The sequence below is a fragment of the Oryx dammah genome, unplaced genomic scaffold (assembly GCF_014754425.2).
Source record: "Oryx dammah isolate SB20612 unplaced genomic scaffold, SCBI_Odam_1.1 HiC_scaffold_2, whole genome shotgun sequence".
NCBI classification, from domain to species: domain Eukaryota; kingdom Metazoa; phylum Chordata; class Mammalia; order Artiodactyla; family Bovidae; genus Oryx; species Oryx dammah.
This window is the reverse complement of record NW_024070186.1, coordinates 146,723,221-146,745,985: the sequence shown is the minus strand read 5'-3', so window position 1 is coordinate 146,745,985 and position 22,765 is coordinate 146,723,221. Positions and strand designations below refer to the sequence as shown.

The following is a 22,765-nucleotide window of genomic DNA, read 5'->3' as shown; positions in this document are numbered from 1 at the left end:
CCATTCGTGTAAAGATAAATCACAAAGTTTTGAGAGTATCCATTACTCCAAAGGAAAAACTGTGGAGTGCGGACAGTCAGAGCAAAAGGTTAGAAGTTCCTTTAGGACAGGGCCAAGCTCTGAGAGTCACTCTATAGAAGGAAGAGCTGGAGCGTGGGGAGGAGTCGGGGCCACCCCCGCCCCTAGCCTCGCGTAGGTGCCACCCGCGGAGATGAAATGTGAGCCCGGGTGGCCGAAGACGCTGGATCCGCTGCTCAGCCTGCCGCCAGACCGCCGCGGGGACAGACAAAGAGACCTCGGCCACAACGCAGCCCCGCCCGGCCGCCTGGGCTCCCCACGAAAGCCCGCAGCGCGATGGCCGGGTCACCGCGCCACTCCGCTTTGCAGAGCGCTACCCGCTCCCTCTGATCGCCCTCCGGCGCCCCCATCCTCTCCCGGTGCTGGGCTCGCCCTTGGCTCCCAGCCTTCTCTACAGACCGGTTCTGCTCGTCCTTCTGTCCTGGCGCGCCACCTCCGGCCACCGGTTTGGATGGACGCGCGGAGGGTGCCCGGGTGTCCAGGGGTCTTGCTTCCGAAGTTGGTCCTACTCTTTGTGTGCGCAGGTCGGTGACCTAGGGCGGCGGGAGCGGGGGGCACTGGGGCTCCGGGCGGCGCTGGGCTCACTGTCCCGGCAGCGCGGGTTGAGCGGGGCGCGGTGGGAGGTCAGAGGCTGGGTGGTCCCCGCCGGCAGGAGAGAACCCCACGCGCGCCCGCCCGGGGCTCGACCTCCACGCGGTTCTGTTTTGTCCCTTTCCTTCCACGTGTCCTTTTCTCTCTCTCTGTCTCTCTCTCTTTTCCTTTCTCTCCGTGGAACAGCTATTAATAACATCAACCCCACATTTAAGGGATTTTCTTTTTATTTTCTGGATAGGGTGAGAGTGGAGACTGAGCGGTGGAAGGAAAGCATTTTTTTTCTTTAAGCACCTGAAGTTCAGAGATATTACTAAGATTTTCAGATAAACTGGCGACTTTTCAGTAAAGGCTACTGCTGCCTTATTCCACCTTCATATGCTGAATATTCCAGATTTTTCTTTTCAGAAACCAACCCAAAAAAGCCATAGACTGGTGTTTCCATTCTTTAGAGGATGAGTCTCAAGTGTGGTGAACAGGGCAACTGGAAGCTTTGAGTTGAAATATACAGTTTTCAAGAGGCATAAATTCACCCAGCGTCTAATTTGTTTTTGCTGAGCTTGTTAAGCCCTTGTTTATAGATGAAGAGTATCTCATTTCCTTCATCCTAATTTTTCTTGGCTAGAATTGCTAGCTAATATTTGATGTACCGAAGCGGTTTTCTTTTTCTTTGCTACTGATGTGAAGCCCAAAATGGTCTTTCCTTAGTTATTCAAGTATAAAGTTAATTGCACATGCAGTTTTCCATCTGCTTCATATTTTTATATGAACAGGATAAAACAGGATAAAAGCAGAGTTTTTGTAAAATTTTTCATGTCTCTGACTTCCCATAATAAAAGCCACAGACTTACCTATGACCTTGCAATACTAAATTTATATATAGTACTGTGACTTACCTTTTGATATTTGCAAAAATAATGGCACCCAAAATGAAGATGGTCTTCAGTATTCTTACCTGAATATCAACAAAATTGAATTTTTCATTCAACCTTGGGAGAAATGAGTCACGATGATAACTCCTATAGAAATTTACACTCTATTTTTAAAAATGTAAATTAGTGGCCATCTGTGAGTTGTTTCAAAGATATTTTATTATAGGAAAAATGCTGACCTTCAAATGCAAAATGCATAAAATAGGGAAAGTACTTTCTACTTAATGAGAGTCCACATCGTAATGTGTTTCCAGCACTTACTTCTTTTACTTAAGTCCTATAAAGTCTGCAGAATTTGAGAGTCTAACAGAATCAATTGCATTAATACCCATTTTATATTAAAATCTTTTCATTAAGTGATTCGGAGCGGTGACAATTCTTTTCACTTCCACTGTTTACCAAAAGAAAACAAAAATGAGAAAATAGAATACAGCAAGTGAAATTTTAATACCTTCACTCATCTTCAACCACATCATTGAACAATTTTTTCTTGTTCTTTTGTCTGTTTCATTCTCTTTGGTGAGCTGAAGCTTCTGATTTTCCTTCCCTTCTTCCTGTTGCCCCAATGTTAAGTGCACACCCCACCCCCCCCCAACCCCCAGGATTCAGGGAACCCAAGCACCTGGCCAGCAGGGAGCTTGATCAGTTTAGAAGTTTTTACTCCATTCATTCCTTTTCTCCATCTGCACCCCTCCTCAGTACATTACAAAGTCATAACTCACCAGTGCTAGGTCAGCTTATCACCTTTGATAAGAAATAATTAGCTAATGCATTTCTGATATTAATTCCTGAGCTCTTTATTTCAGAGGCTTCTTTATGCTTGCAGCATTTACTCAGCTACTGTTTATTGAGTGAAGTATGCTGAGTGATGCCTAGGACAGAGGTCATACTTTGAGTCTTGTCTAGAAGATAAACTGTGCCTGTTACTCGACATTATAGAAAGCTGTATTATGGAAGAGAGACAATGGTGTACTTTAGGTATTCAAAGGAGGAGACTTTACTGCTGACTTAAGAGTATATGCTCCGTAAAAATGATGTCTGTTTCATTTAGCATAATATTCTCAGAGACTAACAAAATGCCTGGCCCATAACAGGAGTGCAATAAATATTTGCTCAGAGAATTTGAATTGAGGAGGTTTTTAGGTTTTTAGGCCTAAACCTTTGAAGAATAGAGAAGTCTTGGACATGAGAAGATGAAGTAGGATAATGTGTGAACAAAGGCAGAAATCATGAGAAGTGTAAAAACAGACAATACAGTTGGGTTGGAACTAAGAGATAAGGCTGGAAGTGAGGATTGGGATGAGATGGGGGAACACTACAGAAATAGAATTAATCCAGAAGTGAAGTGAAGTCAAGTTGCTCAGTCGTGTCCGACTCTGAGACCTCATGGACTGTAACCTACCAGGCTCCTTTGTCCATGGCATTTTCCAGGCAAGAATACTGGAGTGGGTTGCTATTTCCTTCTCCAGGAGATCTTCCCGACACAGAGGTTGAACCCGGGTCTCCCGTATTGTAGGCAGACACTTACCGTCTGAGCCACCAGGAAAGTCCAGAATTAATCCAGACACCCTGTTAAATGGATTGCCAGCTTTAACGGGACAAAAACCTGTCAATGCATTGTCCGTGTGTGTGTGTGTGTGTGTGTGAGTGTTTGCGCGCACCCTCGCGCGTGCACAGATACTCAGTCATGTCCACCTCTTTGCGACTCCATGGACTGTAGCCCGCCAGGCTTCACTGTCCATAGAGTTTTCCAGATAAGAAAACTGGAATGGGTTGCCGTTTCCTTCTCCAGGGGATCTTCTCGACCCAGGAATCAGACCCATGTCTCTTAAGTCTCTGACATTGGCACGCGGATTCTTTACTGCTGAGCCACCTGGGAAGCAGTCAGTAACCTGAATTATTTTCCCCAAAGAAAATATATTAATACAGGATCCATTTGTTAGCAAAATAAAAGCAAGGTTTCTATACCTGAAGCATTGTGTTTGACTTTGGAGTCACTTTTGGAAAGAAATCCAACGGAGTGTTTATATTATTATCTAACTCCCACTGCAGGCTACAAAGACAGGATTTGGCCAAGGTTTTAACCTTCCTGGCCTGTGCCAGTGATTTCTGTCCCCTCCCTTTCCTTCCTTTCTGATCCTTAGCTGTAGATTACAAGAGCCAATTCTGAGCAAGTGCTTGGAGCCAGATGCTTTCCTGTTCTACACATTTCTTGAGAAGGGAGTGGGGAGGCTTCTTCCAGATCCTGCCTTAAAGTCACTGAAGAAAATTGGAGCTGGCTAATTTTCAGGAATATTAACTTGAATATTAGTAGTAATATTATTCATCTTCTGAGGGCCATTGGGATGTTCCATGCTTTCGCAAGTGAGAAGTTGTCTCCATTTTGTCCAAACTGTGATCTTTATGGGAGTATTTTCAAATGAACCAGAGAAAGCAACTAACCTCTTAAAAGAAGTTTGAGGTGTGATTGACTTCCAGGTTTGGAGATGTTGTGATTGTGAGTGTCTTTGTCATGCAAGTAAAACTTCCCTTTTCAGTTATTTCAGATCCCTGGGTCGGGAGGATCCCCTGGAGAAGGAAATGGCATCCCACTCCAGTATTCTTGCCTGGAGAATTCCATGGACAGGAGAGCCTGGCGGGCTACAGTGCATGGGGTCACAAAGAGTCAGACACGACTGAGCAATGAACACACACTTTCAGTTGTTTATTTCTGGGAAGCAGACAAAAGTGCTTGAAAATGCCATAAAAATAATAAACAGTGTGTGACAGGATCTAGGTATTTGCTGCAGGTATAATCTGGCTTCTTGGCAACAAGACTTGGGGCTTGGTTTCCTGAAACGTTGGCTCAAAATATTTTGATAACACTGTGTCCTTATAATAATAGTAATTGAATCTTTGATAATCGTGGAGAGCTTAATAAGATGTCACTGTCTTGGGTGTCGTTCCAAAAGGATCCCGTGAAGCTACTGAAACGTTACTTATCCTGCTCCACCAGAGTAAGGCGGGCTGTCCACTCTCCCACTATCTGAATGGCTTTTAAGTGCACAAAGCAGAACATCCCAGCTAAGTGCTTGAGATAACTGAGCAGTCTAAATATTTGAATTAAATAACACTAAAAATGAGAGCTATGGAAATTCCCTGGGAAAATGGTAAAATAAATTGCAAAAGCATACGCAGCATATTAATGCAAAAAGCATTAATGTCAATAAATCATTAGATCATGTTTCTGTCTTCAAAATTTTAAAGTGGATTTAAGTAGAGTTACTGCATCTTACAAAGGTAATTATTTTCCCCTTTCATGCCTTCTTACCACATCCTTGAAGAAAACATTAAGGTTTTTTCATTTATGAAGTAGAAATAAAATTGAGGGAAAGAAACCATGAACTTTTCACTTGTTCCACAAAGGTCATACATTATTGATAGAGGTGAATGAACTTTGCTAGTTTTGTGATCACATCAATTTGTAGGGAGGTGATTTAAAAGCCAAATCTATATTTTCCTCTCTAGACAAATCAATTACATGGACCTGCAGGCATAAATATAACATATACACTTTTATATTATGACTTTGACAGGAAAACAAAAGTCTTATATAATTTTGATAAGAATTATTGCCTTCAGAGATTGAGCTGGAAATGACCAATTTTGTGATTCTTCAATGTGTAACTCAAATTATCAAACTATACTTACACATGTTTTCTTACATGTACCTGAAACTCACATATCCATTATAATTTATACCACTGATTATAACTGATTGTAACTAAAAGATAGGCCTTCCCAGGTGGTGCTAGTGGTCAAGAACCCACTTGTCAATGCAGGAGACATAAGAGACTCAGTATTGATTCCTGGGTCGGGAAATCCCCAGGAGAAGGAAATGGCAACCCAATCCAGTATTCTTGCCTGGAGAATACCATGGGTAGAGAAGCCTGGTGGGCTACAGTCCATGGAGTTGCAAAGAGTTGGACATGACTGAAGTGACTTAGCACACACATAACTAAAAGATAGCCTTCACTTGTTAAACAGAAATCTTTTAGATGAAATATAGAAATTTTTTGACAGGTAGGGTGACTTTTATTCAACATTTGATATAATTTTCCTTGCCAAAAACATAGAAAAAAAGACAATAATTTGGTTTTGTCAGCTCCGATATGTCCCCTTTTAATCAGAAAATTCTTTCTCCCTTCACATAGTGCTGTTTCATAGCTTATTGATTCTTAAATCTGACATTAAATAAACCCTTAATTATTCACCAGTTAATTATCTATAGGAACTTTTTCCCACAGCTGATTCCAAATAGATTGACAGGATATGCAGACTCATATGTGTTACCTTATGTATGCATGCTGTAATTATGAAGACAAAAATGGTAGAGAAAATCATATAATGCACTGTAATGAAAAACATTCGTTATTTTAAAATGATTTCCAGTTGTTACTATTCATGTCAACATTTTCTGTCAAATATATTTAGGATTAACACTCTGAAGTCAAAAGACTTTATCATTTAAAATTTATTGTAAGAACTCTGTTGACAAATTGAATGTCTGATTGGATCATTCATTCCTGCCTTCCTTGTCTCTTTCAACCCACTCTGACTACCCGTTATGGTGCTTGATGCAGGAGATTCCAAGAATGGTCTTTGCCTTTTCTAGAGTTATGTTTGATAAAGAAGAACAGAGCTTCCCAAGTGACTCAGTGGTAAAAAAAAAAAAATCTACCAGCCAGTACAGGAGACTTGGGTTCAATCCCTGAGTCAGGAAGATCCTCTGGAGAAGGAAATGGCAACCTCCTCCAGTATTCGTGCCTGGGGAATCCCAGGGACAGAGGAGCCTGGCAGGCTCCAGTCCATGGGGTCACAAAAGACTCAGACGTGACTTAGCAACTAAAGAACAACAAGGAAGCAAGACTAGTTCAAATGTTTACAAATGTTTTAGAATTCTGAGCCCTTTGAAAATCTAAATGCACTAAAGAGTGGTCACTGATGGATTAAGATGTAAAATAAAGTAATTTTTTTGTAAAGCTGCGATTTTAGAATAGTAACTGTGGATGTGGTTTTTATTTTGTAGAGGATTGCCTTGCTCAGTGTGGCAAAGACTGCAAATCTTACTGCTGTGATGGAACCACACCTTACTGTTGCTCGTACTATGCCTATATTGGGAATATTCTTTCGTGAGTATTAATCACATTTGACAATATTAATACTCTTTCCTTTGCCCAGTTATGTTTTCAAAAAGTGCTAAGTTATAGTTTTGAGTAGGAAATTTTAAGATTGGTTGTTGACATAAAATCCTTACTGGAGATTCTAAACACGCATGACAGTCTAATGTGTCATTTTTTTTCACCAAATGTGTAAGTTAATATACAACATACATTGCTTTTATTAGAAGTTTAAAAGATATTCTTTTATTGCTTAGTTTGTATTTATGATAATAGTATTAATAATGTCCTAAGTAGATCATATTCATAATATCGATCCCTTTTTTAATGTTGTAAATGATATAGTTTTGTCTGCTTTGTTAAAAGATTAGAATTTGTCATTTAATGATAGCCAGTTTATTTTGCCACCCATGTATTTGTCAGACTCATCCAGTAGATATCAGGGGAAAGAAACTTTATAAATAAAAAACAATTGAGACATGAAAGGTCAATTTTTACCTAAGCAACTTCAGGCAACAAGATTAGAGCCTAAGAAAAGCTAGGTGGCAACAATGTAACCTGATAACCAACTACAAAATCAGTGAAACATAACACAGAGAATATGTTAAACATTTGTGTATAACTAATTAAGAATTTGTTTTAGAGATGCTTCTGGGTAAGGGAAATGGACAAGCAGAAGCTGCCTGCAGGGTTGTATGTCTGAGAACTGTGCAACTCTGTCCTTCTACACACACCTTCAAGTTGAGAAATAGAAGTCAGAGAATTAAGAACATATGAATTTCACCCATGGGTGACCATCACTCAAGGCTTTCAGGAGTCTGCTTCTGTCCTCCTTACTCTGTATTTTTCAAGTGACCATCAGGATGATTTGAAACTGTTTTGTTGTGACTTAGTCTGTGTTCTATGAGGGCTTAAGTAGAGCCAGGAAAGATCCCTCACTGAGTGATACATGCCTGACCATTTTAGGCATCTGTCCATTGAGAAGGTCTGTAAATCATCCTCTGTTTCCTGAGAACAGAAAACCTGGCGTAGCATACACTTTCTAGATGCAAAGTGGGGTTGATCTTAGAGGTTATGTCTCGCTGAATAAGGCCAGAAAGAATCAGAGTTCAGGATATTTTTGAAGATTCTCATGGCGATGGAAGAAATGTCAGGTTGTCATAAATACTGATGAATAGAATTTTAACATTCTTTGAGATACGTGTAAATTCTAAATAAAATGTTTTTCCTCATTGAAGACTTGGAAGAAAAACGTTAAGTCCCCTTACATTTAGAGAACGGTAAGAATCAGTTACCTTTGCCAACAAAGGTTCGTCTAGTCAAGGCTATGGTTTTTCCTGAGGTCATGTATGTATGTGAGAGTTGGACTGTGAAGAAAGCTGAGCGCTGAAGAATTGATGCTTTTGAAGTGTGGTGTTGGAGAAGACTCTTGAGAGTCCCTTGGACTGCAAGGAGATCCAACCAGTCCATTCTGAAGGAGATCAGCCCTGGGATTTCTTTGGAGGGAATGATGCTAAAGCTGAAGCTCCAGTACTTTGACCACCTCACGCGAAGAGTTGACTCATTGGAAAAGAATCTGATGCTGGGAGGGATTGGGGGCAGGAGGAGAAGGGGACGACAGAGGATGAGATGGTTGGATGGCATCACCGACTCTATGGACATGAGTCTGAGTGAACTCTGGGAGATGGTGATGGACAGGGAGGCCTGGTGTGCTGCAATTCATGGGGTCGCAAAGAGTCAGACACGACTGAGTGACTGAACTGAACTGAACTGAAGAATACCTTAAGTAAAAAGACAAATAATGATGTTTCACATTTGTATATCATTTCGTGCTTTTTAAATAAATTAAAGTACTTGATTACTAAATTCAAATTTTATTTTTGGGTGGTCTTCACACTCCAGAGGCTGCTTGTTCCAGGCAGGTGTGTGAGTGGGCGTCATAGGTGGCATAGGTTTGAGCAACCTGGGATCCGAATGCCTCTGTGACTGTTTGGTCCTCTGGCACCTAGCCCAGGTCTCTGCCCACTAACTGCCTTGTGGTATGATTGTACTCCTATTTCTCACCTTTTGGATACTTCCACCCTGATCAGTATATCTAGAAGACATAAATACTTATTAGTCAAAGTACTTAAATATTTTTAAATTTACCATTGGGCTTTACATGTTTTATATCTACAATCAGATTGTTCTTTTTTTTTTTTATGGTACCTGTCCTTTGAACTAATTTCATCACTTGGTAAAGAATTCATCGAGTTATATATTTATCTAGGTTTTTAGGGCCATGTACTTGTTATGTTTAAAAAAACAGAATTGTGTTCTGTGGATGGCGGAAATAAACACAGATGGCATAATATTTCAGGCAGTTAAACTGAATTTTCTCTTTAAAATAGAAGCCACCAAGTAATTCCCTTGCTAAACAATTCTTAGAGAAAAAAAGAGCTTTAAAGTGTTTTCCCCACTGGATAAAGAATACATTTTCAGGATTTCCAGTTATTGTTTAAGATTTGAAAAGAGTTAACTCCACCCAAAGCTTTCCTTTTTTTTTTTGAATTAGGGTGAGGGGAATAGAAAAAGAGCAAATAATTCCGAGAATGCTTACAAAAGTTCTTTCATGCACATGTTTTCAAATATTACTATTTTGGAACTCATAAACTCTGCTTCCTCTCTTGCAATCTAGGCACACTCTTCTTCTTTTTTTAATTTAAATTTATTTATTTTAATTGGAGGCTAATTACTTTACAATATTGTGTTGGTTTTGCCATACATCAACGTGAATCCACCACAGGTGTACACGTGTTCCCAATCCTGAACCCCCCTCCCACCTCCCTCCTCATACCATCCCTCTGGGTCATCCCAGTAGGCACACTCTTAGTAAAATCATTTTAATCATCCTAACAGAAAATTTAATCTTCGTGGTCATCAGTAAGGTAATAGGGAAGAAAGCAGTAAACATACTGGAATGTTATGTATCCTAAATGAATAATTTTATAAATTGGTTTTAATTTGGTTTCTAGTCTTATTTATTTTTAAAATAGAAAATGTCTTGGCTTAGTTTAAAATGAGCTAAAGAGAATATAAACTACAATTTGGGTCATTGCAGACTGTATAAATTGGTAAGGTAAGGCACACTTGATCCTTCTTGCTGAGACCTCTCTTCAAAATAATCAGAGTAGAGATATTTAGCCCTTAATTCTGCTTATTTCAGCTACGCTTTCTAAACTTTTAAAAATTAACCATTAAGAATTGTTTTCAAATAGATCCCAAAAGCTAGCATTCAATTTACCTTTTAGTTTGAAAGTATTATTTGACTCAGATCTCTCCCTTTTACATATTTTTAATTCTAAATATGAGTTAATTTTGACAAATAAATTCAGATCTACCCCCTTTTTCAGTTAGAAAATTTTAAATTCATATCTTGTGAAAACAATTTAAAAATTAAACTTTAAAAAATACTTTTAACAATCAAGATATAATTGATATGTAACATTATATTGATTTCAGATGTACAACATAATGATTTAATATTTGTACATACCACAAAATGATCACTACAATAAGTCTACTTGACATAAATCTATTTCAAATGGCATGCCTACTTTTGCTCATTATGGTCACGGATATTCACTTCCATATAAAAAAGTAACAATATTAGTTTTTAGAATTTAAGGATAATTTTTCCAAAAGTCAACATTACTATGCAATCAATTATTTACAAATATATATTGAGTGTCTGTTACCATGGCAGCATAGGATCCAAAGATGAATAAATGATGTTCCCTGACCTTTATGATCTCTCACTCTAATAAGAGAAAAAGATGAAGACAAATAATTCTAATTCAGTGAATTAATCTATGAAGTGTTATTGAAGGGCTGAGAAGAGAGAAAGCAATTAAGTGTGTGTATGTGTGTGTGTCTAGAAAGAGATGTTTAGAAAAAGCCTCATAAATATGAAATTTGAACAGTTTTAAAGAAAGTAGATTTTTACATAAGTGAACAGTGAAGAAAAGGAAGTGGATTCCAGACAGAGTCTCTGCTATAAATGCAGAGATTTAATAAAGGAAATGGTCAGTTTGGGAAAAACCATGTTAGGAAGGTTAAACTTTAGGTAAGACAAAAGGTAGATACTTACTTTTATAGACTTTCATTGGTAGATTACATAATCTTATTGGTCATGTCTAACAAAACTAAAATAACATAATTCAGTATTTTTCTGGAAATAAGATAGCTGGTTTCATGTAGAAAGGACACATTCTTAGATCTCACTAAGTGAAAGTGTTAGTTGCTCAGTTGTGTCTGACTCTTTGTGACCCCATGGACTGTAGCCCACAGGGCTCCTCTGTCCACAGAGTTTTCCAGGCAAGAATACCGGAGTGGGTTGCCATTGCTTTCTCCAGGGGACCTTCATGACCCAGGGATTGAACCCGGGTTTCCAGCATTGCAAGCAGATTCTTTACCATCTGAGCCACCAGGGAAGCCCCTTAGATACCACTAAGATGAGGGACAAAGGTGAGAAGCCACCAAATGAAGATTATTTTTATTTATTCCATAGAAAAAAGATTTAGAGTGAACACTTTGAGATATACTTTTTAGCACCATTTATGATGGAATGTGTGACTTGGGAACTATTGGTCCATTTTTGACATTTTTTTAAAAATTTATTTATTTTTCATTGAAGGATAATTGCTTTACAGAACTGTGTTGTTTCCTGTCAAACCTCAACATGAATCAGCCATAGGTATACAGATATCCCGTCCCTTTTGAACTTCCCTCCCATCTCCCTCCCCACCCCACCCCTCAAGGTTGATACAGAGCCCCTGTTTGAGTTTCCTGAGCCATACAGCAAATTCCTGTTGGCTACCTGTTTTACATATGGTAATGTAAGTTTCCATGTTACTCTTTCCATGCATCTCACCCTCTCCTCCCCTCTCCCCATGTCCATAAGTCTGTACTCTATGTCTGTTTCTCCATTGTTGCTCTGCAAATAAATTCTTCAGTACCATTTTTCTAGGTTCTGTATATGTGGGTTATAATACAAAATTTATCTTTCTCTTTCTAATTTACTTCACTCTGTATAATAGGTTCTGGGTTCATCCACCTCATTAGAACTGACTCAAATGTGTTCCTTTTCATGGCTGAGTAATATTCCATTGTGTATATGTACCACAACTTCTTTATCCTTTCATCTGTTGATGGACATCTAGGTTGCTTCCATGTTCTAGCTATTGTAAATAGTACTGCAATGAACAATGGGATACATGTGTCTCTTTCAATTTTAGTTTCCTCAGGGGATATGCCTAGGAGTCAGATTGCTGGGTCATATGGTGGTTTTATTCCTAGTTTTTTAAGGAATCACCATACCATCTTCCATAGTGGTGGCTGTGTCAATTTACATTCCCACAAACAGTGCAAAAGCATTCCCCTTTCTCCACACCCTCTCCAGCATGTATTGTTTGTAGAGTTTTTGATGATGGCCATTCTGATCGGTGTGAGGTGATATCCCATTATAGTTTTGACTTAATTTCTCTAATAATGACTGATGTTGAGTATCTTTTCATGTGTTTGTTAGCCATCTGTATGTCTTCTTTGGAGAAATGTCTGTTTAGGTCCTTTCCCCACTTTTTGATTGGGTTGTTGGTTTTTCTGGTATTCAGTTGTATGAGCTGCTTGTATATTTTGGAAATTAATCTTTTGTCAGTTGTTTCATTTGCTATTATTTTCTCCCATTCTGAGGATTGTCTTTTCACCTTGCTTATAGTGTCCTTTGCTGTGCAAAAACCTTAAAGTTTAATCAGGTTCCACTTGTTTATTTCCATTACTTTAGGAGGTAGGTCATAGAGGGTCTTTCTTTGATTTATGTCATTGAGTGTTCTGCCTATGCTTTCCTCTAAGAGTTTTATAGTTTCTGGCCTTACATTTAGGTCTTTAATTCATTTTGAGTTTATCTTTGTGTATGGTGTTAGGAAATGTTCTAATTTCATCCTTTTATGTGTAGCTGTCCAGTTTTCCCAGCACCATTTATTGAAGAGGTTATCTTTGGCCCATTGTATATTTTTTCCTCCTTTGTCAAAAATAAGGTACCTATAGGGGCATGGGTTTATTTCTGGGATTTCTATCTTGTTCCATTGGTCTATATTTCTGTTTTTGTGGCAGTACCATACTGTATTGATGACTGTAGCTTTGTAGTATAGTCTGAAGTCCGAAAGGTTGATTCTTCCAGTTCCATTCTTCTTTCTCAAGACTGCTTTGTCTATTCAGGGTCTTTTGTGTTTCCATATGAATTGTGAATTTTTTGTTCTGGTTCTGTGAAAAATGCCATTGGTAATTTGATAGGGATCACATTGAATCTGTAGATTGCCTTTGGTAGTATAGTCATTTTCACAATATTGATTCTCCCTACCCAGGAACATGGAACATCTCTCCATCTGTTTATGTCATCTTTGATTTCTTTCATTAGTGTCTTATAATTTTCTATGTACAGTTCTTTTGCCTCCTTAGGTAAGTTTATTCCTAGATATTTAATTCTTTTTGTTGCAATGGTAAATGGGATTGATTCCTTAATTTCTCTTTCTGATTTTTCATTGTTAGTACATAGAAATGCAAGTGATTTCTGTGTATTGATTTTGTATGCTGCAACTTTGCTAAATTCACTGATTAGCTCTAGTAACTTTCTGATACTATCTTTAGGCTTTTCTATGTACAGTATCATGTCATCTGCAAACTGAGAGCTTTACTTCTTCTTTTCTAATCTGAATTCATTTTATTTCTGTAGCTAGGACTTCCAGAACTATGTTAAACAACAGTGTTAAGAGTGGACACCCTTGTCTTGTTCCTGATCTTAGGGGGAATGCTTTCAGTTTTTCACCATTGAGAGTAATGCTTGCTCTAGGCCATGTCGAGGCAGGTTCCTTTGATGTCCATTTTTTGAAGTTTTAACCATAAATGGGTGCTGAATTTTGTCAAAGGCTTTTTCTGCATCTATTGAGATTATCATATGGTTTTTATCTTTCAGTTTGTTAATATGGTGTATCACATTGATTGATTTGTGTATATTGAAGAATCCTTGCATCCTTGGAATAAACCTAACTTGATCATAGTGTATGAGCCTTTTGACTTGCTGCTGAATTCTCTTTGCTAAAATTTTGTTGAGGATTTTTGCATCTATGTTCATCAGTGATATTGGCCTGTAGTTTTCTTTTTTTTGTGTTGTCTTTGTCTGGTTTTGGTATCGGGTTACAGTGGCTTTATAGAATGAGTTTGGAAGTGTTCCTTCCTCTGCAATTTTTTGAAAAAGTTTTAGAAGGATAGGCATTAGCTCTTCTCTAAATGTTCGATAGAATTCTCTTGTGATGCCATCTGGTCCTGGGTTTTTGTTTTTGGGGAGATTTTTGATCACAGCTTCAATTTCAGTGCTTGTAATTGTGTTGTTCATGATTTCTAGTTCTTCGTGGTTCAGTCTTGGAAGAATGAACTTTTCTAAGAATCTGTCCATTTCTTTCAGATTATCTATTTTATTGCCATATAGTTGTTCATAATAGTCTCCTATAATCCTTTGTATTTCTGCATTGTCTATTATAACTTCTCCTTTTTCATTTCTGATTTTGTTGATTTGTTTCTTCTGTCTTTCTTTCTTGATAAGTCTGGCTAAATGTTTGTCAATTTTGTTTGTCTTCTCAAAGAACCAGCTTTTAGTTTTATTAATCTTTACTATTGTTTCTTTCATTTCTTTTCTATTTATTTCTGCTCGGATCTTTATAATTTATTTCCTGCTACTAATTTTGTGGGGTTTTTTTTTTCCTTTTTGCAGTTGTTTTAGGTGTAAAGTTAGGTTGTCTATTCGATGTTTTTCTTATTTCTTGATATATGATTGTATTGCTATAAACTTCCCTCTTAGGAGTCCTTTTGCTGTATCCCATAAGTTCTGAGTTATTGTGTTTCATTGTTATTTGTTTCTAGAATTTTTTTAATTTTTCTTTTGATTTTTTTCAGTAACCTGTTGGCTATTTGGAAAGGTGTTGTTTAATCTCCATGAGTTTATGTTTCTTGCAGTTTTTTTTTTCTTGTAATTATATCTAGTCTCATAACGTTGTGATTGGAGAAAATGCTTGAAACAATTTCAATTTTCTTAAATTTACTGAGGTTTGATTTGTGCCCCAAGATGTGGTTTGTCCTGGAGAATGTTCCATGTGCACTCTAGAAGAAGGTGTATTATTCTTCAACTGGATGGAGTGTCCTGAAGATATCAATGAGATCCATCTCATCTGATGTATCGTTTAAGACTTGTGTTTCCTTATTAATTTTCTGTTTTGATGATCTGTCCATTGGTGTGAGTGGGGTGTTAAAGTCTCCTACTATTACTGTTACTGTCAATTTCTCCTTTTATGTCTGTTAGTGTTTATCTTATGTATTGAAGTGCTCCTATGTTGGGTGTCTAGATATTTACAATTGTTATGCCTTCCTCTTGGTAATCCATTGCTCATTATGTAGTGTGCTTCTTTATCTCTTGCAATCTTCTTTATTTTAAGATCTATTTTGTCTGATACTAGGATTGCTACTACAGTTTTCTTTTGCTTCCCATTTGCATGGAGTGTATTTTTCCATCCTCTCACTTTCAGTCTATATGTGTCTTTAGGTCTGAAGTGGGTTTCTTGTAGACAACATATATATGGGTCTTCTTTTTGTATCCATTCAGCCAATCTGTGTCTTTTGGCTGGAGCATTTAATCCATTTACATTTAAAGTAATTATCGATATATATATGTTCCCTTTGCCATTTTCTTAATTGTTTGGGGTTGATTTTGTAGATCCTTCTTCTCTTGTATTTCTTGACTATATAAGTCCCTTTAACATTTGTTGTAAAGCTGGTTTTGTGGTACTGAATTCTCTTAAATTTTGCTTGTCTGAAAAGCTTTTTATTTCTCCATCAGTTTTGAATGAGATCCTTGCTGGGTACAGTAATCTTGGTTGTAGATTTTTTCCCTTTCAGTACTTTAAATATATCCTGCCATTCCCTTCTGGCCTGCAGAGTTTCTGCTGAAAGATCAGCTGTTAAGCATATGGGATTTCCCTTGTATTTCTGTTTAGTCTTTGTTAGTTTGATCAGTATGTGTCTTGGCATGTTTCTCCTTGAGTTTATCCTGTATGGGACTCTCTGTGCCTCTTGGACTTGATTGATTATTTCCTTTTCCATGTTGGGGAAATTTTCAACTATAATCTCTTCAAAAATTTTCTCATACCCTTTCTTTTTCTCTTCTTCTTCTGGGACCCCTATAATTCAAATATTGGTGTGTTTGATATTGTCCCAGAGGTCTCTGAGACTGTCCTCAGTTCTTTTCATTCTTTTTACTTTATTCAGCTCTTCAGAAGTTATTTCCACCATTTTATCTTCCAGCCCACTGATTCATTCTTCTGCTTCAGATATTCTGCTATTGATTCCTTCTAGAGTATTTTTAATCTCAGTAATTGTGTTGTTTGTATCTGTATGTTTATTCTTTCATTCTTCTAAGACTTTGTTAATTGAGTCTTGTATTTTCTCCATTTTGTTTTCAAGGTTTTTGATCATGTTTACTATCATTATTCTGAATTCTGTTTTAAATAGTTTGCCTATTTCCCATTCATTTATTTGGACTTCTGTGTTTCTAGTTTGTTCCTTCATTTGTGTAATAATTCTCTGCTTTTTCATTTTTTTTTTCTTTTTTTTACTTATTGTGTTTGAGGTCTCCTTTTCCCAGGCTTCTAAGGTTGATTTCTTTCTTCCTTTTGGTTTCTGCCCTTATAAGTTTGGTCCAGTGGTTTGTGTAAGCTTCACACAAGGGTGAGATTTATGCTGAGTTTTTGTTTGTTTGTTTTTCCTCTGATGGGCAAGGCCAAGTGAGGTGGTAATCCTGTCTGCTGATGATTGGGTTTGTATTTCTGCTGTCTGTTGTTTAGATGAGGCGCCCTACACAGGGTACTACTGATGGTTGGGTGATGCCAGGTCTTGTATTCAGGTGGTTTCCTTTGTGTGAGTTCTCACTATTTGATACTCCCTAGGCTTAGTTATCTGGTAGTCTAGGGTCTTGGGAGTCAGTGCTCCCACTCCAAAGGCACAGGGCTTGATTTCCTGGACAGGAACGCTGGTCCACTGGAAGGCGCAGTGGCTGGGAGCTGGAGTTTAGCAATTGTGGAGCAATACCAGGGCAAGCACTGCTGTTGACGATTTTTGCATGGTTCTGTATATTCTTTTCCACTAGTCAGGTACTCCTGTCCACTTCAGCTGGTGTTCTGCATGCACTTCTGTACCTGAGGTGTATTCCTGATGTCTCCATAGAGAGAGATGTACTCCGCATTCACCTACTCCTCCACCATCTTGTTCTCCCATTCCTACCTCTGTTTTTGATCAGGGAGTTAAGTACTTGACAATTAAAAACCTCACTTTGTTTCAAAAGGAAAACTGGGCCAATTTGCAAAGTAAACAATTTCTCTTCATACTTGACTCTCAAACATTTCATCCAGACACTTTTCTCCACAGAAAATAAACATTCTGTGATGAATATGGAAGGCAGTGTTTCAGTTTTGCTGCTGATGAAATTGGACTGACATTTCCTGGAGATAGAATCCAACATAAAGATGTTGTTTATTGAGTGTTCCTTAGAATTAGTAGAATTTGTAGGATCACAGGATGCAAGTGAGTACCTAATTACTGTTAATAATGAGGCAGACTAAAAGCAGGACTGTATTGAAAATAAAGGAAAACTGCTATGTAAGTAAGGTGATAACTGTATGATATTGAACATAAACCAAACGACTGGGTTAGACCATGGGTTGGACATAGTGAGCCAGGTGATAAAAGATGGAGGAAGAAGTAATAATGGAGATCCTGGTGGGATTCAGTTTCTTTTCTTCTCAAAATGTGAAAGATGTATTGCCCCAAGTTTTGCAAAGACAGCTAATAAATATCAAAGCTGTGGTGTTAGAGCATGTTATGCATGAAAGCAAAACTGAGTTAAAAGATAGAGGTTTCACATTTCCAAATGGCATTTGAGGTCCTGTACTCATGAAGTAGCTGAGCATTCTGAAAAAAAAAACACGTGAGGCTGTTCAAATAAGGACAGAAACATAATACAGCTTGAAACCCCTTTGTCACTGGCAAGAACATCATTTGAATTAAATGAATTCAAATGTTCTGAGCACTTAGATATGAAAAAAAAAAAAACACCTATGAAAGGTACATACTGAGCACAAAGTCTGTAAGAGTCTTGTTTTTGTTTTAATAATGATAGAAAGCTAAATAACTAATATAATGTTAAAATAAATATAAACTTGATTTTAATGTTAACGAGGTGACTTTTGGAAAGCACTTGAGGGTGGGGGCTGGTTGTCAGGGAAACCAACCCTATGATTAGGGAGTTGGAACTTTCAGTCCCAAACCCTGAACCTGTGAGGAGGGAAGAGGCAATGGAGACTGAGCTCAGTATCAATGACCAGTGATTTAATCAATCATGCCTTTCTAATGAAAATTCCATGAGAATGCAAAAGAACAGGCTTTGGAGAGCTGCCAGGTCAGTGAACACGTGGAGATTTGCAGAGAATGTCATGCTCAGAGGACGGTTTTTTTTTTTAGTTTAAGTAATTGAATTTTTTTTTTTAATGTAGTAACAAATTATGTTTGGCTTTCCCAGGTGACACAGTAGTAAAGAATCTGCCTGCCAATGCAGGAAAACCAGGTTCAATCCCTTGGTCAGGAAGATCCCCTGGGGGAGGAAATGGCAACCCACTCCATCGTTCTTGCCTGGAAAACCCCTTGGATAGAGGAGCCTGGCAAGCTACAGTCCACAGGATCTCAAAGAATCAGACAAGACTGAGTACACACACAGAAAATAATGTTTCCTATAAGAAGGTAGCCATTGTTTCTCAGAAGGCATGTGTTATATGTTTTACGTAAGCATATTTTATGTATTATTAAGAGCAAATATAAATATGTAGATATCTAAAACTTTTTTGAGTCAACTTTATTCAATCATAATTGCCTATGTAAATTAAGCTTCATTGTGAAAAACATTGTTTTTATGAAGGGCTACATGAAGTTTCTAGAACATGTTCCCAGCAGTTTATTTTTATAATATGTACAGAGATATTCTGTCTTCTATACCAGGTACTAGAGGACATAGCTGTGAACCAAACACAGTTCCTGCTCCTGAATGGCTTATAACCTACTGGGAAATGTATTTTTTATGTGTGTGCATGCTCATGTCTGACTCTTTGCGACCCCATGGACTATAGTCCATCAGGTTCCTCTGTGCATAGGATTCTCCAGGCAAGAATACTGGAGTGGGTTGCCATTTCCTCCTCCAGGGGATCTTCCCAACCCAGAGATCAAACCCATGCCTTCTGGGGCTCCTGCACTGGCAGGCAAATTCTTTACCACTGTGCCACCTGGGAAGACCCTTGGGGAACATAGTTTTCAATTTAATAGGCTGTGGAAAGGACTCAACACAGTTAAATCAGAGAGGAGGAGTTTTTAGTCCAAATTTAGGGTGCTAAGAAGACTTCTTGAAGGAGAGTAATTATAAGATGATCTTTGAAGGAAACAGCAATCAATGAAATCCATCGCTCAGAGTTAAAAAAAAAAAAAAAAAAAAACTTAGACTACAAATAGAGAGGAAAATTTCCTAACCGAATAAAGATCTCGGGAAAAAAACAAACCAACGTAAAACCCTACCTCAGACATCATACTCGATTCTGTGATGTTATAACCCTTCCCTTTAAAGGCAACTGTAAGACAAGCTAACATCTTTGCGATCCCATGGACTGTAGCCTGCCAGGCTCCTCTGTCCGTGGGACTCTCTAGGCAAGAGCACTGGAGTGGGCTGCCATTTCCTCCTCCAGGGGATCCTCCCGACCCAGGGATCAAACCCGCGTCTCTGGCAGCTCCTGCACTGGCAGGCAGGTTCTTTATCTCTGAGCTACTGGGAAAGCCCAAGGTAGCATCTAACACCTCTCTATTCAGCATCCTGCTGTCTTGGTCAACAAGACAAATGAAAACGAGATGATACAAATTGGAAAGGAAGGAACTAAGTTGTTATTATTTACAAGTGATGTGATTACCTATATTCCTCAGACAATAAAAGTGAATGAGAAAATTCATTAAGATGGCAGGATGTAAGATCAACGTATGAAAATTAGTGCATCCCTGTACATCAACAACACTCAGAAAATGTGATAAGTGTGTGTGTGTACACAAATCTCATTTACAACACCAAAGACTGAGTATCTACTAAGAAATCCACGAATTTATGCATGGCACTTATGGAGTAATATAAATACATAAAAGTTTCAAGAGATGAAAGGGAGACCTATAGAAATTGAGATATACCAAATTGCAGATGGGAGTATAAAGATGTCAATATTCGGATATGTCAGTTCTTCATGAACTATGTATAAATTCGGTGAAATTCTAATCAAAACCCACAAAACTTTTTTTTGTTGTTGAGTTTGACAGATCACAGATAAACTGATTGGATATAGAGCTTAGAAATTGACTCATGTATCTGTGGGACTTGTTAGGTGACAGAGACGGCATTACAAACCGGTAGAGGTGGATGTATTATTTAATAAATAATGCTGAGAAAGTAACTATGTGGATAAACACCAAACTAGCCTATCACACTTCACCCAAAATGCACTAATTACAGAAAGACAAGAAGCAAACATTAACAACATTTGAAAAAGAGGTAGAATGTCACGATCATATCAGGACAGGAAAGATTTCTACGATAAAAGAGGAAATGCAAAAAAAAAAAAAAGATGAAATGCACAAATAGTGAAAGAAGAGATATACTAAATCCCTGAACTCTGTACTTTAAAATAATGAATTTTATGATATATGAATTATATTATAGTCTTTAAAAATGTCCTTTTGAATATGTGCACACACGCTCAGTTGTTCAGTCATGTCCGACTCTTTGAACCCCATGAACTGCAGTCCACCAGATTCCTCTGCCTAAGGAATGTTCCCAGTAAGAATACTGGAGTAGGTTGCCATTTCCTACTCCAGGAGATCTTCCTGACCCAGGGATCGAACCTGCATCCCTTGTGTCTTCTGCATTGGCAGATGGAGTCTTTACCACTAGTGCCACCTGGGAAGCTGTTGTTTAATTATGCAAGGCAATAATTCCATAGGCAAATTTCCCACTTGTAGAACTGCAATTCATATGATTCACAAAAGATTAGTGTCCAGAATGCCTCACCAGGAAAATGGACAACGTGTCGCTCAAAAGGAATAATAGAGCAGAAAACCTGAAGGGCAATGCACATATGGGAGATGCTGCCCCTAGCTAGCCAAAGCAGGGAAGTGCAGTTTAAAACAGTGCAAGATGGTCCAGAGCTGTCAGGCTGCCAACACTGTAATTCTGATAGCACCAAGCATTGTGGACAGCGTGAAAGGGAACTCACACTGCTGGTGCGGAAACACAAACCATCATCAGCACTTGAGGAAGAATCTGACCACATGCAGAAAAGATGAGGGTGGGCATCCTTTATGATGCTGCAATACCCCTCCTACCTATCTCCCCTAGACGACTCCCAAACACACCCAAACACATACCAGGAGCTATTTTAACACTGGTTGACACATTAATTAAAATAATAAAACATTGGGAGCAACATAAATTCCTTTCAGAGGAGAATGGATAAATAAACTGGAGTATATTCATACAGTAGAATGGTACATAGCAATTAAATCCATGCATGTTTGTGTATCATTATAGTAAATCTCAAAATGGTAATGCTGTGTGAAAAACAGTGAACAGAAAAAGAATGTGCCAAACATGGTACTGTTTGTGTAAAGTTAAATGCAGAGAATACTTCTGTTTAAAAGAAACATGCATATGTGGTAAATGTGTAAATATGGGGGAAACCCAACATTACTGGAGTAGGTAGCCTATCCCTTCTCCAGGGGATCTTCCCTATCCAGGAACTGAACTGGGGTCTCCTGCATTGCAGGCAGATTCTTTACCAAATGAGCTATCAGCGAAGCCCCTGCAGAGGGATGTTGAGAAACGTATTAAAAGATGCTTGCTCTTGCTCCTTGGAAGAAAAGTTATGACCAACCTAGACAGCATATTAAAAAGCAGAGACATTACTTTGCTGACAAAGGTCCGTCTAGTCAGAGCTATGGTTTTTCCAGTAGTCATGTATGGATGTGAGAGTTGGACCATAAAGGAAGCTGAGCACCAAAGAATTGATGATTTTGAACTGTGGTGTTGGAGAAGACTCTTGAGAGTCCCTTGGACTGCAAGATCAAACCAGTCAGTCCTAAAAGAAATGTCCTGAATGTTCAATGGAAGGACTGATCCTGAGGCTGAAGCTCCAATCCTTTGGCCACCTGATATGAAGAACTGACTCATTTGAAAAGACCCTGATGCTGGGAAAGATTGAGGGCAGAAGGAAAAGGGAACAACAGAGGATGAGATGGTTGAATGGTATCACCAACTTGATGGACATGAGTTTGAGCAAGCTCTGGGATTTGGTGATGGACCATGCAAGGGAAGCCTGGCATGCTGCGGTCCGTGGAGTCACAAAGAGTCAGACATGACTGAACAACCGAGCTGAACTGAACTGAGACAAGTACAGATGATTCTGGGGATTGCCCAGAATGGAGGGGTTTCCTGGGTATGAGACTTTCAGTGCTACAGTTGGGAAAGTCCTGGGACAAGTTGGTCACCTTAGGCAGAAGAGTAGGATGGCCTTCAACTCTAATATTTTATCACTCTAATAAAGTATGCAATTTATTAAAAATTACAAATCTGAAATATATTATAAATTATTAACATGTAATAAGTGTATATAGTGAGTACGTAGGTTTTTTATATTAGTATCTGTAATTCTTTTATTTTTAAAAATCTTTATGATTAAAAAAAGGAAAGCAAGGACTAAGTTTGATGAAAACAGTAAGAGATTACCTGTGCTTAGTCGCTCAGTCATGTCCAACTCTTTGCAATCCCATGGACTAGCACACCAGGCTCCTCTG

At 38.4% G+C, this 22,765-nt stretch overlaps 1 protein-coding gene across 5 annotated transcripts in view; it reads left to right on the top strand.

The window, feature by feature from the left end:
- Positions 1-214: 214 nt before the first annotated feature.
- CYYR1 (cysteine and tyrosine rich 1) overlaps positions 215-22,765 on the top strand; it is a 126,932-nt gene continuing 104,381 nt past the window's right edge. For 2 of the 5 annotated variants that reach the window (XM_040227650.1, XM_040227649.1), the window contains exons 1-2: positions 215-602; positions 6,670-6,772. In XM_040227650.1, coding sequence (XP_040083584.1) covers positions 530-602; positions 6,670-6,772 — 176 coding nt within the window. In that variant the 5' untranslated portion in view covers positions 215-529. The remainder of the gene's footprint in view (positions 603-6,669; positions 6,773-22,765) is intronic. The other 3 variants (XM_040227651.1, XM_040227652.1, XM_040227657.1) reach the window with 2 other exon arrangements.